Source organism: Lontra canadensis, unplaced genomic scaffold (assembly GCF_010015895.1).
Source record: "Lontra canadensis isolate GAN:19392208 unplaced genomic scaffold, GSC_riverotter_1.0 scaffold45, whole genome shotgun sequence".
In the NCBI taxonomy this organism is placed as follows: Eukaryota; Metazoa; Chordata; class Mammalia; order Carnivora; family Mustelidae; genus Lontra; species Lontra canadensis.
The window spans coordinates 9,388,032-9,405,063 of NW_022631039.1; the positions used below are offsets into that span (position 1 = coordinate 9,388,032).

General features: G+C 53.8%; 1 protein-coding gene across 3 annotated transcripts; it reads left to right on the top strand.

The window, feature by feature from the left end:
* The first annotated feature begins 577 nt into the window (after positions 1-577).
* LOC116876467 (pentatricopeptide repeat-containing protein 1, mitochondrial-like) lies at positions 578-17,010 on the top strand. 3 transcript variants are annotated; one of them, XM_032872646.1, is made up of 9 exons: positions 578-592; positions 2,806-3,289; positions 6,080-6,220; positions 7,400-7,618; positions 9,932-10,033; positions 11,948-12,655; positions 13,809-13,925; positions 14,571-14,753; positions 16,455-17,010. In XM_032872646.1, exons 2-9 carry the CDS (start codon positions 2,828-2,830, stop codon positions 16,635-16,637), a joined length of 2,115 nt encoding a protein of 704 aa, XP_032728537.1. In that variant the 5' UTR covers positions 578-592; positions 2,806-2,827; the 3' UTR covers positions 16,638-17,010. The 3 variants fall into 3 exon arrangements, with proteins under 3 accessions (XP_032728537.1, XP_032728536.1, XP_032728538.1); XM_032872647.1 differs by lacking the exon at positions 578-592 and adding an exon at positions 4,124-4,167 and having other exon boundaries at positions 3,114-3,289; XM_032872645.1 differs by lacking the exon at positions 578-592 and having other exon boundaries at positions 2,617-3,289.
* The last annotated feature ends 22 nt before the right edge of the window (positions 17,011-17,032 follow it).

Sequence of the window (17,032 nt, forward strand, 5' to 3'; positions counted from 1 at the left end):
GTCTGGTCCGCGGCGTGGTGAGGCTGGCGCGGGAGTGAGGGCCACGCGGCGGGGTGACGCGGAGCGGGACTGGGGGTGACATGGGAGCGGGAGTCCGGACAGGGAGTGTCGCAGCTGGGGTCGGACGTCTAGTGAGACAACCAAGGCTCCAAAGGCCAGTGTGGAGGGGGTCGGACTGGCCAGAGCGCCTGGTGGAGCGTCTAGGGAGGGGAGGGTGCCCCAGAGAGGACAGCGGCGGCGCGTCTCTAATTCAGGGGTTATTAGCGTGGGCAGGTTGAGGAACTTGGGTAGAAAGAAAATTGCACCTTTAGTTTTCTCGGTGTGAAATGAGCATTTCCTTCCGTGACTGACAGAGTAGCGTTAAGAGCGCCCTGAATTAAGTCGTGATTTTTTTTTTTTTAAGATTTTATTTACTTATTTGTTAGAGAGAGCACAAGCAGGGACAGCCGCAGGCAGAGGGAGAAGCAGGCTCCCCGCTGAGCAAGTACCGGCTGCGGGACTCAATCGCAGGACTCTGGACTCATACCTCGAGTGGAAGGCAGACGCTTAACCCAATGAGCCACCCAGGCGTCCCTAAGTCGGGTTTCTAATGGTGATGAGTGTAAATTATGGTTAGAGACGGAGTGCCTGTAGCTACCACAAGCTATCATTTAGCTTGTCACTGCTGTGACAGGACGGCAGGATCTTGGTATTAAAGCGTCAAAAAAGCAGCATGTGTACTTGTATCGGAGGGTTTTTTTTTTTTTTTTAACGTCTTGACACTTATTTCAATATCATTGGGGTTTTTTCTTGCAATGCGCTGCATTTCATTTAGTGCACTGAAGCACTTTATCTAGGGGCGCCTGGGTGGCTCAGTGGGTTAAGCCTCTGCCTTGGGCTTAGGTCATGATCCCAGAGTCCTGGGATCAAGCCGCGCATTGGGATCTCTGCTCCGTGGGAAGTCTGTTTTTCCCTCTCTCTTTGCCTGCCATTCTGCCTATTTGTGATCTCTGTCAAAAAATAAAATCCTTCTTTTTTTTAAAAAAGAAGCACTTTATCTAATGTGGCTACTTAAAAATGTAAAATTAGACCTCTGAAGTGATTGCAGATTGATTAATAAATGAGGCTCAGGAAGGGGAGTAACTTGCTGAGGGTCTTGTAGCAGTTCAGCTGAGTGCAAAAGTGAGACTGGCAGGCTGTGGAACTGGGCTGCCTGTGAACCCAGGTCTGGGGAGCATATTAGACAGCCTCTGTTGACCAGCACCCCGCTGACACTAGTACAGAGGGCCCTTACCATTGCACATCTGGTGAGGCCTGCCACTCTAACAGAAATATAATATGAGCACATATGTAATTTTACATTTTCTTTCTTTCTTTTTTTTTTTTTTTAAGATTTATTAACTTATTTGACAGAGAGAGAGTAAGCGGCAGAGAGAGAGGGAGAAGCAGATCCCAGGACCCCGAGATCATGATCTGAGCCTAAGACAGATGCTTAAATGACTGAGCCACCCAGGGGTTCCCTGATATTTATTTTTATTTTTATTTTTTTTAAAGATTTTATTTATTTATTTGACAGAGAGACCACAAGTAGGGAGAGAGCAGGGAGAGGGAGAAGCTGAGCTCTCCACTACCCAGGTGCCCCCTGATATTTTTTTATTGAAGAGTTTTAAGTATGCAGACCAGGATCTCTAGCGTAGCACTGTCCAGTAGAAATAGAATGCAAGCACATATGTGATCTAAAATTTCCAAGTAGCTGCATTAAACAAAGCTTACAAATTGTGAAAACTAATACTAAAATTTTTTTTTAGCCTGGTATACCCCAAATTATCATTTCGATATGTTGAAAGATTATTTTGTTTTTTGTTTCTTTTGTTTTTTTAAAGATTTTATTTATTTATTTGACACAGAGACATCACAAGTAGGCAGAGAGGCAGACAGAGGGAGAGGGGGATGTGGGGCTTGATCCCAGTATCCTGAGATCGTGACCTGAGCCGAAGGCAGAGGCTTAACCCACTGAGCCACCCAGGTGCCCCAAGATTATTGTGTTTAATCTGCCTTCTTTTTTGGTATGAAATCTTCGAAATCTGGTGTGTGATTTTTACTAAAAGCATATCTTCATTTAGACTAGACACATTTTAGGTGTTCAGTAGTTGCATGTGGCCAGTAGTTAGTGTATTAACAGCCCAACTCTAGCCCGTTTATCCACAAATTTTGCAGAAAAGCCATGCTTGAGTTAACTTCCCTGTGCAGAGGCCCAAAATGGTGTTTTTTTTTTTTTTTAGTAACATATTAAAATAGCTACAATTTTTAAAATACCTGTTAAATGAGAAGTACTAAAAACATCTCATTTGATCTTTATAACCTTGTGGTGAGGTTGGTGGGATCGTCCTCATCCTGCAGCTGAAGAAATCTAGGCACAGGAAGGTCAAGGAATGGGCCTAGTCACACGGCTCTGGCCAGGAGTCAAACTCAGCTCTAACTTCAGTGCCTGGTCTCCTAGATCATAGCTTGAGAATACCACTAGCTTTCGTCTGTTGAGTGGTTTACTTTCCAACACCGTGCCACACGCTGTGTATTGGAGGCCTCATTCGATCATTGCTACAGTGCTGTGTGGGTATTAGGTTTAGGTAACCCAGTTCACAGGCAGGAGACTGACCATAGTGGCAAGTGCCCAGGGACTCACGGATGGTTCTTTGGCAAAAATGAAATCTGAACCTAGGCATTTCTAGCCTCAGCACTCGGGCTTGTGACCACTTCTCTGTCTTCTTTCTGCCTTTCGGGACTACAGACCCCAGTAGTTTTCATTATGTTTCTGACCTGTGCCAGGCCCTGGAGGAGAAAGCCAGAGATGGACCTCCCGAAGTTGGCCCGGCTCTTCTCTGGACTCCGCCCTGTAGGACTGTCTGCCTTCCAGCACCTTAACCCTCTCGTAGCCACATGCACAGGAGGCAGGGAGGGGCCTGCACGGCTGAGGGCTTCGGGGCTGACTCGACCCTGCAGCAGCTCCCCCTCGCAGCTGCCCCTTGGCCAGGGGAATGGGAAGAACACAAGCAGCCTCAGCTCTGACCTGAGCCAGCCTGACCCCGTGGCCTCTCAGGAGGAAGAGGAAGAGAGCTTTGGGACCCTCTCCAACAAGTACTCCTCGAGGAAAATGTTCCAAAAATCAACAGCCCGGTTGTATAACCTACGGCTCAGGGAACAGAGTGCTGAAGACGAGGAAACGGAGCTGGAGCCAGAGATATGGCGGGGCCGGAGAAACACGCCTTACTGGTACTTCTTCCAGTGCAAACGCCTGATCAGAGAAGGGAAGGTGAGGGAACCTTGGGATTCCTGGTTCGACTTCCTTGGTAGCCCAGTATTTCGGAGGGGCTGCCTTACCTTCCTGATCTCTAAGTATTTGGATGCTCAGGGCTCTTCTGTCTTCACTCACCCTGGGTGCTGCGCCAGGCGATCCACCAGCCACCTGACATTTGGGGTTCCTGCTCCTTGTTGTAGTTCTCATGTTAGTACCTTCAGCCCAGCCTTCCTGGTCTGTATATCTAGTTACCCCACCAGCTCCCTTACACTCACCCATACGGGCCTTAATGTTCGGTTCCCAGCCTTGTTTTCCCTGAACTGTCTTCATCTCACTAAATGGCGATCCCATCATTCCATCTACTCAGGCCAGAAGCCTTCAGGCTGTCCCTAATTCTTCTCTTTCTCTCACCAGTGGGAGCTTCAAAATGTTGCCAGTCCTCACACTTCTCGCAGTGCTACCCCTGGAAGCCCAGGCCTCACCTTATCCTCACCCCCTCAGCTATCATAGTTGCCACTGGGCTCCCTGCTGCCCTTACCCCCTCCTTCCAAGTCTGTGCGAAGCACAGAGCCACGCTGTTAAAGCAGATGATGTTACTCTTCCAGGACTCTTTTTTTTTTTTTTTTAAGATTTTATTTATTTATTTGACAGCAAATAGGCAGAGAGGGAGGCAGAGGGAGAGGGGGAAGCAGGCTTCCCACTGAGCAGAGAGCCCAATGCGGGTCTCGATCCCAGGACCCTGAGATCATGACCTGAGCCAAAGGCAGAGGTTTAACCTGCTGAGCCACCCAGGCGCCCCCCTTCCAGGACTCTTAATGTGTTCGATGACACTGCTGCTCACTTTCCTAGGTGTTGATAATGACATTGCATCTATGTTCAAAAATCTCTTAGAGGTGTGTGTTAAAGATCTGGGGAATGAATGATGTAATGTCTGGAAATGTGCTTTAAAAAATTCATATTCAGGGTGCCTGAGGGGCTCAGTCAGTGAAGTGTCTGACTCTTGATCTCAGCTCAGGTCTTGATGTCAGGGTTGTGAGTTCAAGCCCCATGTTGGGCTCTAATTTTGGCGTGGAGCCTGGTTAAAAATAAGAAAATTCAGTTTGGAGCAGGAGTACAAGGTATGAATGAACAAGATTGGCCATTTTTTAAGTTTATTTATTTATTTATTTATTTATTTGACGGAAAGAGAGAGAACACAGGCAGGGGGAGCTGCAAAGGGACTGGGAGAAGCAGGCTGTCTGCAGGGATCCTGACGCGGGGCTTGATCCCAGGTCCCTAGGATCATGACCCGAGCTGAAGACAGATGCTTAACCAAATGAGCCACCCAAGCACCCCATGGTCACATGTTAATAACCATTGTAGTTATACTATTTTCTTTACTTTTGTGTACATTTGAACCATTCCATAGTTAAAAGTTGAGAAATAAAGAGAAGCCAAAGCCCTCACAATAGCTTATGAAGCCTGCAGGGTCTCCTTTTATCTCTCCTACCTCTTTACTCTTATCTCCCCTTCCCTCACGGTGCTACAGCCATCCCGGCCTCCTCTCTGCTCCTCCAACTCTAACTCTCAGGCACACTCCTGCCTCAGGGCCTTTGCACTGGCTGTTTTCATAGACAGTGTTGTTCCTTCCCTCACCTCCTTCAGATTGTTGTTCTGTCACCTTCTGGGTGAAGCCCTGATTGGCTGTCACATCTAAAACTGAATCTCACATCCCCTTCTTTTGGCACTTCTTCCTTTGTTGTTTTAAAACCTAACACCAGGGTGCCTGGGTGGCTCAGTTGGTTGGGCAACTGCCTTTGGCTTATGTCATGATCTCTGAGTCCCAGGATTGAGCCCCACATCAGGCTCTGGCCCTGCGGGGAGTCTGCTTCTCCCTCTGAACTTCTCCCCTCTCATTCTCTCTCTCTCTCTTTCTCAAATAAATAGATAAAATCTTCAAAAACAAAAAACCTAACACCATTTGACACAGTATTTTTTTTTTGTCTTAGTTTTCTCACTTGGCATCTGTCTTTCCACACTAGAAGATGTGTCCCATAAAGGAGCTCCCTCTTGTTCACAGCTGTATCCCTAGCAAATAGACCTTGCAGGATTCAGTCATTGCTTGTTAAACCACTGGATGGAAAAAAAAAAAACAAAAACTTGCAAAGGGGTGAACCAAGGATTTAAATGGGATGGTATAAGGAGTAGGGATGGGGTAGAGATGACTGTGGGCCAAAGGGATTTGCAGCCAGTGGAAGCTGGTCCCTTGGGGCTGCTGTCTTGTGCCACCGCAAGAGTCTGTTGCTATGCATGGCCCCCCCGCGATCGTGCAGCACAGTGGCCCTGAGTGTGCTTACCAACCTTTGCAGAATGTGGTCTCCCATTCCCGCTTAGAACCAGAGGACTGGCACTACGGATGGGGTCAACCAGGAAGCAAGGGCAGGACAGATCCCAGGATTTGCAGAATTAACATTTTCTGAGGACTTACTGAGAGCCAGGCTCTGGCTCTACTGTAGGCCCACAGAGAGGCAAAGACATGGATGGCCCTGCTTTCAAAGAGTTCATCATCTGGCTGGAGGGAAGGCAGACATGGCGGTGGGGCCAAGAGCCTTCATAGGTGATGGGAGTTTAGTGGGCTTTTCTTCCTGGCCACCACGAAGCTCCCTTACTGCAGAGCACAGGGACCAAGAGGCTGGTGGCAGAAGGCCAGGGCGGCTGTGTGGCTCCTGGGCAGGCCCAGGAGGGTCCCTCAGTCTCAGTCTCGCTCCCTCTGCTGAGGGTCTCAGAGGCTGCCCTGAGCCTCCTCCCGTGTTCCCTTCCTCCCAGCTGGCCGAGGCCCTGGACCTGTTTGAGCGGCAGATGCTGAAGGAGGAGCGACTCCAGCCCCTCGAGTGCAACTACACGGTGCTGATCGGGGGCTGTGGGCGGGCCGGATACCTGAAGAAGGCCTTCCGGCTCTACAATGATGTAAGTGGGGAGGGGGGGCCCGGGGCCAGAAGGGGGAGCTTCCTTCCTGGGTTCATCCTTCATCCCAGCAAGACTTCTTGTCATTTGCGATGGATGTCCTCGAGGCTGGATCGTCTCTGGCTAGAAACAAGGGGGAGGAATTGTTATAAATGATAAGCTGACTAACCTCTAACAGACCTCATGAAATGCCATGGTGGAGAGCGGCAGGGGGTTTCCTTGACCAGCAGAAAAGCGTTCGGGTGCTAAGTGAGGGGCGGCTGGTGCCAGGGGGCGTTTGCCGTGGTTCTCAGTTCATGGTGTGGTCGCAGCATTTCCGCCCATTTGGAGCATCCTTAAGTGACTTGCTACCTGTCACCTCAGAGAAGTGCAGTTCCCTCTTTCTTAAAAGTTGTTCTCTATCAATTTGTTGCTTTTTTTTTTCAATAAACTTTTTATTTTGGAGCAATTTCAGATTTATACCAAAGCTGCAAAGTCAGTAAAGAAAGTTTTCAAATACCCGTCCCTCAGCTGATCCCCATATTAGCATTTGGCTTTACCCGGAGCTTTCAGACTCCAGCCTCCTCGGTCACCCGGAGGGTTTGAGAAGCAGAGCGGGAGCCTCACCTGTGGTTTGTGACTCTGCAGGGCCGGGGGACGCCGGGTGTCCTGAGATGTGCTGCAGTGACATGCTCCTGGCCACTGCTGGTCTGAGGGCCACTCTCCCAGCTGACCCTTGCAACAGCCTTTCACGGTGTCGGTATCATCTGCATTTTCCCAACCAGGAGCTAATTGGCCCGTGACCCCTCAGTTAGTAAAGTCTGGAGCTGGGGTTGGATGGTCTCCTCCTGCCTTTTCCCAGACCAGATCCACTGTTTGGGTCTTAAGAGTCGGGGTGACCTGGAAGCATCAGGAGGATCCTGCTAAAACCCTCTCCAGCCTGCAGTGGCTGGTGGCCGTGTTGAGGATGACTCTGTTTGGTGCGTCTGGATGCAGTGTCCGTTTTCAGAGGCCCTCAGGCCAAGTCAGGGTCTGGGAGAAGGAGGCTCCGACACACCACTCAGCCCCGCCTTAGCACTGGCCCTGCTAATGGGCCTGTTTAATGCAGGAGTGGGGTCCTCTCTAGCTTTCCCTCCGTTTGGCTGTCACCTGTATGTGCAGCTGACCCCAGAGCCGCCTCCAGGTGTCTTCCCATCTCCGCAGATGAAAAAGCGGGACCTGGAGCCCTCAGATGCCACCTATACAGCCCTGTTCAACGTCTGTGCCGAGTCCCCCTGGAAGGACTCTGCTCTGCAGAGCGCCCTGAGGCTCCGGCAGCAGCTGCAGGCCCGAAACTTCCAGCTCAACTTGAAAACGTACCATGCGCTGCTGAAGATGGCTGCCATGTGTGCAGACCTCAGGATGTGCCTTGATGTGTTCAAGGTGAGGGTGCCCCGTGGGGGACCGGTCTCACGCGGCGGATGTGAGGCTGTGGCTCTCTGTGTCCCTCATGGGAGGTTTCAGGAGCTGATAAGGAGTCAGGCTCGGGTTCAGCAATGCTCAGAGGCCTCAGTCTGACGGATAAAGAGGTCCTGCCCCTAGGATGGCAGTGGGTTGTGTGTGCTGTGACTTGTTATGTGGGATTCCTTGGTGCCACAGTGAGGGGCAGGGCTTCAAAGTGCCTCAAGGCCTCCTGCTCAGCGAGAGCAGTGGGAACAAAAATCCTTGGGTTTCCAGGAGGTGCCAGGTTTGAGGGAAGCAGGGGAGGGGGACATGGGAGTGCTGAGCAGGGGCCTGGCTGTGTCAGGGCTTTGGCCTTTGAGGGCCCTTTGGCCCAAAGCCTCTTTTTTTCTTTTTTTAAGTTTTTATTTTTTTATTAGAGAGAGAGAGAGAGAGAGAGAGACAAAGCATAAGCAGGCAGAATGGCAGGCATAGGGAGAGGGAGAAGCAGGCTCCCCACTGAGCTGGGAGCCTGATGCGGGCCTCGATCCCAGGACCCTGGGATCATCACCTGAGCTGAAGGCAACCATTTAACCGACTGAGCCACCCAGGCACCCCTCTTTTCTTTTTCTTTTTGTAAAACTGTGCTCCGTGTTGGAGCTTGGAGCTCGGAGCTCATTCGGGGCTTGAACTCTTAACTCTGAGATCAAGACCTGAGCTGAGATCAGGACCAGATGAGCCACGCATACGCACCCTGTGGCTTCTTTTATCATCCAGCTGTAAGGAGTGTTTTTATTCCCAGTTTCAGAGGAGACAGTGAGGGGGTTTAAGTAGGGAGGAGCATGAGCAGGCTGGTGGTTCTGCCCTCTCAGGGTGGGGAGGGAGACAAACATGAGGTGACACCTACAGGAAGACTCTAGGTCCCGACAACCAAACCTCAGGAGAACCTCGGCACACCCTTGGCAGCTTTGTCTTCCCTCAGGCCCATGGGCACACTTGCTCTCTGGTCTTAGGTTCTGTCTTGCTTTTTCCACTGCTGACTGACATATTTCCTCACTGCATGTAGTGAGGTCCCCCCTCCTGGCAGGAGAGACGACCTGATGAGCTGTCCAGGCACCGCATGGTGCACAGCAGCCTTTGACCAGACCCTGGGTTGGCTGCCTTGAGCTGGCAGGAGAGGCAGGATCATGGGGTCTCAAGCCTGGAGAGTTCCTTGAGAGAGACGGATCCCTCTGAAGGGTGCCATGTGAGAGGCAGGTGGTTGAAGCTTCCAGAAGAGGGCAGTGTGGTTGATAGGCCTCTGACCTGTCCAGAGATGCCACTGATATTTTATGCAGGTCACTCTGGCTGGTGGGGGAGAGGGAACAGTTAAGAGACAGCTGTGATTGTCCAGGAGGAGGGAGCACGAACTAAAACCTCACTGAGAGGGGCGCCTGGGGGGCTCCGTCAGTTAAGTGTCTGCCTTTAGCTCAGGTCATGATCCTGGAGTCCTGGGATGGAGCCCCACGTAGGGCTCCCTGCTCAGCAGGGAGCCTGCTTCTCCCTCTCCCCTGCTTCTATTCTGTCTCTCGCTGTCTCTGTCTCTGTCAAATAAATAAACAAAATCTTAAACAAACAAAACATCTCACTGAGGTGGCAGGGTTGGCGACAGAGGTGGGGACGGGAGAGTGGCAGTGGTGGGGTAGTTTGGGAACAGCCACGCTCACAAGACAGAGGAAGAGAGGTCAAGGAGGAGCCCCTGAGGGGCTGAGAGGCAGAAGAACGTTTCAAGAAGGCAATGGCCAACCCTGACAAGTCTGAGGGAGGCCAGGGGTAACAAGTACCTCGAGCACATGCCGTGGACAGACACCGCAGTCTGTTGTGGGGCTGTTCCAGACACCCTCTGAGGTAGGTCATGCCCATGACAGATGGGGCTGGGACCAGGGAGCTTCCTGCCTTGCCCACACTCACAGGTGTGCAAAGCTGGGACTTGAAGCCAGCTCTTTGTGGTCCCAGTGTCTCGGGCACAGGGCCTAAAAGTGGCTGCTGGCATGGTCTTCGCAGAGGGGCTACCCAGAAGTGATGCATCAGCCAGGAAGAGCAGCCTGGAAGGAGAGGGGCAGGGAATGCAGGCAGAGTTGGATGGGTCTGCTCAGGAGCTGGTTCCCAGCCACTCTAGAGCCAGATTCAGGTCTCGCCTGCCCCAGGTACACGTCCTGGGGCCTGCCCCAGGTACACGTCCTGGGGCCTGCCCCAGGACTGTCTGCCCTGAATCAGACCTATCAGGCCCTGGGCTCTGCCACAGGTTCTCACGGTAGCCTCCACTCCCTCTTCCAGGAGATCGTCCAGAAAGGACATGCAGTCACAGAGGAGACCTTCAGTTACCTGCTCATGGGCTGCATCCAGGACAAGAAGACAGGTTTCCGATATGCCCTACAGGTCTGTCCCTCCCAGCTCTGCCTTCCTGCCCCTCCTGCTGCCCCCCTTCCCCTGTGCACCCGTGTCGGGCGCAAATGATGATCACATGGGCATTTGGGCACCTGTGGCTGCCCCATGCTGGGTGGGTTTATGTTGGCAATATTTTGGCCTTTGCAAAGCACACTGCTGCCCACCATTCTCCAGATGGCAGGGGGAGGAGGACCTCGGAGGCGGCATGGCTGCCTCCAAGTGAGGGCACAGCCCACGCTCTTGCTCTCGCCAAGTGGCCTTCTGGGCAGCTAGCTCATATTAGCAGAGCTTACCATCTTACCCAGAGTGGTTGTTGGGCCCTCCTCCCAATGGGCTGCCACTCACCATCTCTGCACGTGGGACCCAGAGGTCTGCATGTAGTCCTGGGAGGTTCTCCCGGACATGAGTTGAGACACACAGCTCTGATTCCACCTCAGATCCCCAGAGAGAACCTCCCCCGCCCCCAGTCCTGTGGGGTGGCGGTATTAGCAGCGGTACCATAGGTGGGAAGGACCCAGAGCTCACCTAGGGCCCTCCATCTTAAAGTGGGTCCCACAGACTGGCAGCATCAGCCTCACCTGGGGGCTTGTCAGAAAAGCAGGGTCTCAGCCCCACCGTGGTCCTGCTGTGTCCGGATTGGCATTTCAGCAAGACCCCCAGGTGGTTAACCCACGTGGAGGCTGAGCCCCAGTGATCTGGGACAGCCCTGGACGGATGCTTTCCTGTCTTCTAGAAGCAGTAGCTTTCTAGTGAAAATCAGCCAAGATCCAGATCTCTGTTCTAGAGCTGTTCTAGTTAGAAACAGTCTGTAATGCTGATAGCTGGTTTGTGTTGTGCACTTACTCAGCTGCTCAAGCTAGGCAGCGTCAGCCGTGTTTCACGAACAAGGGAAGTGAAGCTCACACAGGTTAAGTAGCTGCCCTAAGGTCCACAGTTATTAAGGAGAGCTGGGATTTGAACCGAGGTCCGTCTGACTCCTAGAGCCCAAATCCCTGCTAAGCCTCAGTTCTGTCCGTGTTTTCCCGTGAAGGTGCCTGCTGAGATCCTTGCCCTCCTTAAGACTCTGTCTGAGGCTTAGTGGTCCTTTTGCAGGCTGTACCCACGTGGGCCTGACCAGCCCCTGCCTTGTCTGCACACTTAGCCCTGACGAGGACAGGAAGTCGGATGTGAGGTCTTGTCCCCCTAAATGTGGCTGCCCTTTGAGCTCACAGACAAAGAATCCAGGGTGACCAGTGACCCCTGTATCACATCTCCTGGCATCTTAGCAATGGCGTGGTCTGGGTATCAGAGGGACCTAGATGGGGTCAGAGCAGTCTTTTGTGGAGTGTATACTGTGCTAGGCACCGTGCTGTGGGGTGAAAATGATTTCATCTCAATAGGAGACAGGGCTGCTCAGGCATCCAGTTTGGGAGGCGCTCTTCCTCGCTGAGCTCCCTTCTGCTGTGCCTGCCCTGTGCTCTCATCCTTCCCAGAGGCTGCATGAGGCAGAGCCCATGGTGGGAGCTCAGGAAGTATTGCCGAATCCGGTTCTTGAGTCAGCCTAGACTCTTCCAGAACCTAGCCTCTGTGATCATCCCTCCCCAGAGAAGTGCAGAGAAGGTGGGCAGAGACCAGGGAGAGTCTGTTCCCAGTACAGGGGCCCTGGGAGAGGGCAGAGAGATGAAAGTGGGAGAACAGTTTAGGGGTGAGCTAGAGAGGAAAGGAGTAGCACCCCCGTGAGATCTCCCAGGGAGTCCTCAGATCCTTAGGATTCTTAGTTCTCTGGAGCCTGGCGTTGGGATTGATGCTGTCCACCTTCTCCTGGTGCCCCTTGCACTTGCCGAGCAGTGGTTGACTCTCTGTGTCTGCTGTGCTGAAGGCTCTTCTGAGAAGGGTCTCGGAGCCAAGCTTGTCTCTCTCCGGCAGGTATGGAGGCAGATGCTGAGTCTGGGGCTCCAGCCGAGTCAGCACGGCTACAACCTACTCCTGGGGGCAGCTCGAGACTGCAGCTTGGGGGACCCAGAGGTGGCCTCAGCACTGCTCCTGAGGCCCAGGGAGGAGACGGTCATGCTCCAGCCCCTGGCACGTGGGTTTCGGGCAAGGAGGAGAGCCCGGGCTCGGGTGAACGATGGCGTGTCAGTCAGGCTGCATGTGGAGGCCTTGGAGAGGCAGCTGTTTCTGGAATCTTCTCAGGTGCTTGAGAGCCTGCCAGAGCCTCTCGAAGCCAGAGCCCCCAGCAAGGCCCAGCCTGAGGTGGAAAGGAGCACAGAGCCCGACCACAAGGTGGCCCTCACTTGCTTGGCCCCAGAACCTTCTCCCTGCGGGCTGGAGGCTAACCTCCTGACCTTGGGACCAGTCTCCCCAGCCGTGGTCTCCTTTGGGACTGTGACCACCCCAGCTGACAGGCTGGCCTTGATGGGGGGCCTAGAGGGCTTCTTGGGCAAGATGGAAGAGCATGGGCTCCGACCCAACATCAAAACCCTCACGCTGCTGGCTGAGGTGGTGGCGCCTGGGAGTCCCTCAGAGTCCTCACTGCTGACCGTCCTGGACACGTACCAGGTGGAAGCCGACGTGACATTCTTCAACACCCTGATGAGGAAGAAGAGCAAGTCTGGTGATCTGGAGGGGGCAAAGGTGAGGGGCTGGGAGGTAGCCACCAGGTGCAACCCCGGGGCCCCTCCTTCTCCTTCCCTCCTCAGACTTTCTGACTGCAGGACCTGGCTGCCCTGCAGGGGGCGTCACCCCTTCCTGCGGTAGGTGAGCTGACTGACTAAAGCCTCCATTCTGGGCCTGGACTTGGGCAGAGCTGAGAATGGAGGGGTGAAGCGGCCGGCTGCGCTGCCTGTCCTCACCGAGGAGCTCACAGATGGCAGACCCCAGACATCCTCACACCGCCTGAGCAGCACAAAGTATGCAGGGGCTCTGGGACCTGTGGCCTAAGAGCCTGGTGGCTCAGGAGTATCCCCACCCTTCGGCCACACTCCCCAACACACACACACACACACACACACACACACACACACACACACTCTGATACAGCCCTCTGTGTTAGATGCCCATTCGAAGAGCTTCCCATCTGTTCCTCACTCCACTGACCACACCACAAGGCTCTGCCAGTACGAGGCTACCCCCATTCCACAGATGGGGCACCGGAGCCCTCATGCGATTTTGTCCATGTGTCTGTGTGATGGCTCTTTGGTCAGAGCACTGAGCTGGGCTCCTGTGGGCATCAAAGGTGACAGGGATACAGTCTCTGCCTTCAGGGCCTCAGTGGAGAGCACGCCTTTCTCTAGACTAGCTAAACACAACGGAGCCCCTCCCTGAGCCAGCCAGGCCACTAGGGCATCTTCTTCCTCATCCCCAAGCCCCCACAGCCTCAGCTTTACGTCCCACGCTGTTGTTGGCATTGCCTCCCACCCTGGACTGTGGGGCCAGGGGCCTGGGAGACCACTGGTGCTCAGTTGACGTTGAAGGGCCGAGTGCTAGATGGACAGCCAGCAGGGAAGCAGAGAGACACGGGAATATGAAGGACCTCGGGGCAGGGGGTTGGCATGGTGGAGATGGTTCGGAAGGCAGGGTGTCCTCGCAGAGCAGCTAAATTCTGGGGAGCTGCATGCTTGCAAGCCAGGCTGAGACCCTCATCCAGTGTGGTCCCGGATGGAGTGGTGAGGCCTCTGAGCAGAACTGTGCCCCCGAGGTCTCCAGCCACCCACAGCCTTCAACTAAGAAGACTCCTGCCAGGCTTGGTGGGTCACAGCTTCCAGGGATGCTGTCTCTGTCCCCACAGGCACTGCTGCCACTCCTGGCAAAGAGGGGCATTGTTCCCAACCTGCAGACCTTCTGCAACCTGGCCATCGGGTGCCACAGGCCAAGGGATGGTCTGCAGCTGCTTGCAGACATGAAGGTGAGTGGGTCCAGGCCTGGGGGGGACCCATGGTGCTAACTAGGGATGCTCAAGGGGAAAGCTGGGCCCTCCTGAACCCCCAGACCTCTGTACCCAACAGCCCAAACAGTGTGCATGGGGGTAGGGAGTGTGGGGTCATTCTAGCTTCAAGTGTAGAAAGGTCACTGGCCCAACTGGAGAGAAAGTAGACTCTGGTAAGTTGCTTCAGGATCTGGCATTGAAAACAGGGTGTTAGAGTCTTGAAGGTGGTTGCAGGGGGGAGAGGTGGTGGGGAGGAACAGGTTTTGGCCCCAACTCTGGAGGGGTAGGAGGCATGACTAGAGCAGGGGTGTTACAGCATTCTGGGAGCAGGGATTGCAGTGAACCCACAGGCAAGAGCCGAGGAGGTGGTCTTCTGCATGTGCTTTACTGCCTGGGTCTGCTGATCTCCGAGTAAGTTCTTCAGGCCAGGGAAGATAGGGTCCCTGGGGCTGGGTGGGATGGACCTACAGTGCAGGGCACGTGTACTTTCCTTTTGGAGTAGGGTGTACTCTTGGCCTGGTGGCTGGTCTGCAGAGCAGGCCTGAATGGCCTGACGCACCCAGAGGGCTGCTTTGTCCCAGTGGCTGCCATTACCTCGCTAATCGTATGTCTGTGCTGTTGCAGAAATCCCAGATGACCCCCAACACCCACATCTACAGCACCCTCATCAACGCGGCCCTCAAGAAACTGGACTACACCTATCTCATTGACATCTTGAAGGACATGAGGCAGAACAGGGTCCCTGTGAATGAGGTGGTCATCCGCCAGCTGGAGTTTGCTGCCCAGTACCCGCCCTCCTTTGATCGGGTGTGTGTGCCAACCTCTCACTCACCTGTCCTCTCTTTAACTGCTCTGCCTCCCCCTGCCCACCCCCCTGGGTCTGGCCTCCCAGAGCCGGAACTCCCTTGCTTTAAACTGTCAGTGGCTTCCCTTAGGAGAAATCCCAAATTCCTTAAACCACAGCCCATGAGTCCCTGTGGCCCACTCCATCTCGTCACTCTTCCTGGATTCACTGTCAGTCCCACTGGTCTTCCGTCATTTCTGTATGACACAGCCTCTTCTGCCTTGGGGTTTTTGTATTCCCTCTGCCTTGAGTAGGCTGCCCGCTTCCTGTAACTGGCACCTCACCCTGTTGGTCTCAGCTTGGATGGCTTGTTCTCAGGGATGCCCTGCTGCTCCCTCCTGCCCCTCACATCCAGCGCTGTTCCTTTTCGCTGTGTTTCACAGCCAGTAATTACACCTGCACAGGTGACTGTCACCTTCACAGAACCCATAAGCCCCTGGAGCTGGAGACTGACCGCCTTGCTCACCTGGCTCCCCAGTACCTGCCCATTGCCTGGTGCCCCGTATAGACCGTTGTTCGTCCAGTGAATGGGGATGGCAGCCAGGCCGTGATAGAGTCTGCTTTGTAACGGCCACTTCTCTCCCTGTTGTGCTGAGGATCGCAGGCTGGGGGAGTTCGGATGTAGGGTCCATGGGAGTCCCCCATGCTGAGTGCCCCCAGGGCAGCTGTGGCCTGGAGGAACACCATCCCAGTGGGGAGAGAGGGAGAGGAGCAGGGACATACCAGGTATGGCGTCAGGGACAACTGTGCAGGTGCAACGCATGAGGGCCATTTTGGGGGCTCAGTCAGAATCTGAGCAGAATCTACAGCAGCAGAGTGTACGCCAGGCAGAGGGCATAACTGGGCATCTGAACATCTAGCGGTTAGTCTTGCCTTACTGGTTCTTCAGGGATCTTCCTGTGTTCTGGATTCTCATGTTTTGTTCCACGTTGCAAGTATCTTCCGGTTAGTGGACTTGTCCCCACTCCGTGGTGCAGTGTTCTGAGGGCATCATCTCAGGTTCAGTCCAGATACCAGCCTACCGCAGGCCTAAAGCTTACTGGATTTAGATCACACTCCTGTTCCCTTAGGACGGGGACTTATTTCTGTCTGTCCCTGTCGAGTTTTTGTTTTATGTACTTTCAGGCTGGATTAGATACATACAACTTCTGGAATTCTTAAATCTTTTGAATCCAGCTGTTTGTCCACGTGGGCTAAGTTTTTATCTTCAATATATTTTTGGCTGCTTTTTTTTTTTTTTCTATGCATTTCTTTACCAGCTTTCTTTTAGCATCTGCCGAACCTCTCGTTTCCTCCATTTCTTCCCCCCTCTGGAGACCACTGCAGCAGTGCTGAGAGGACACAGGGGAGGCGCTCAGGCTGTGAGGCAGTGTTAGCACCCAGCGATTCTAGCTTGGGGGGCCAGGGGGCCATCCCTGGGTGTAGCGCAGCAGCACCGACTTCAAGGGACTGTTAGCAGATAGGAACGTGGTCTGCCCCACAGCAGCTGTTTCTTGACAGTAGGTGACTTGAGTATCCATAGTTTTCCTGCCCTCCCCTCTTAACCACCTAGAAATGAGAACAGCTTCCCTGAGACCGGAGCTGGCTGCCTTGGTTTGGGATGATCCGTAGGTAGCATGCAGTGACTAAAGTCTCCTCTGAACCCCATGCTTTTCCATTTATAGTACAAAGGGAAAAACACCTACTTGGAGAAGATTGATGGCTTCCGAGCTTATTATAAGCAGTGGCTGAAAGTGATGCCAGCAGAGGAAACCCCCCACCCGTGGCAGAAGTTCCGGACTAAGCACCAGGGGGACCAAGACCCCATCACAGAAGCCGATGTGGACGGAGGCCATGGAGGCAGGTGATGGGAGGCACTGGGCCTCCGTGAGAGCTGGGATGAAGGGCGTGTTGTTTACAGAGCCCCGCGGGAGCCCCAGGAGCCTCTCCACATCAGGCCTGTGCATGTACTCGTGTGGCCTCAAGCCTGAGGAAGGGTCTCGTGTGGAGTGAGCGCGGCAGCGTTTTGCAGGCATTGGTATGAGGACACACGCTGGGCCCAGGGTGCCTGACAAGTTCATGGCAGGTCCGAGAGCGGCCTGGCCCACCTTAACAGACCATCTCCGGTCACCCTCATCTGGGAGGTGGCCGTCCCCGCAGTGATGAGGAAAGTGAACTTGCTCACAGTCACACAGCATCTAAAAGGTAGAGTCAGGATGGAGGCCCGAGGGGACCAGTTTCTAGGGCCTGGCGCTCATGCACT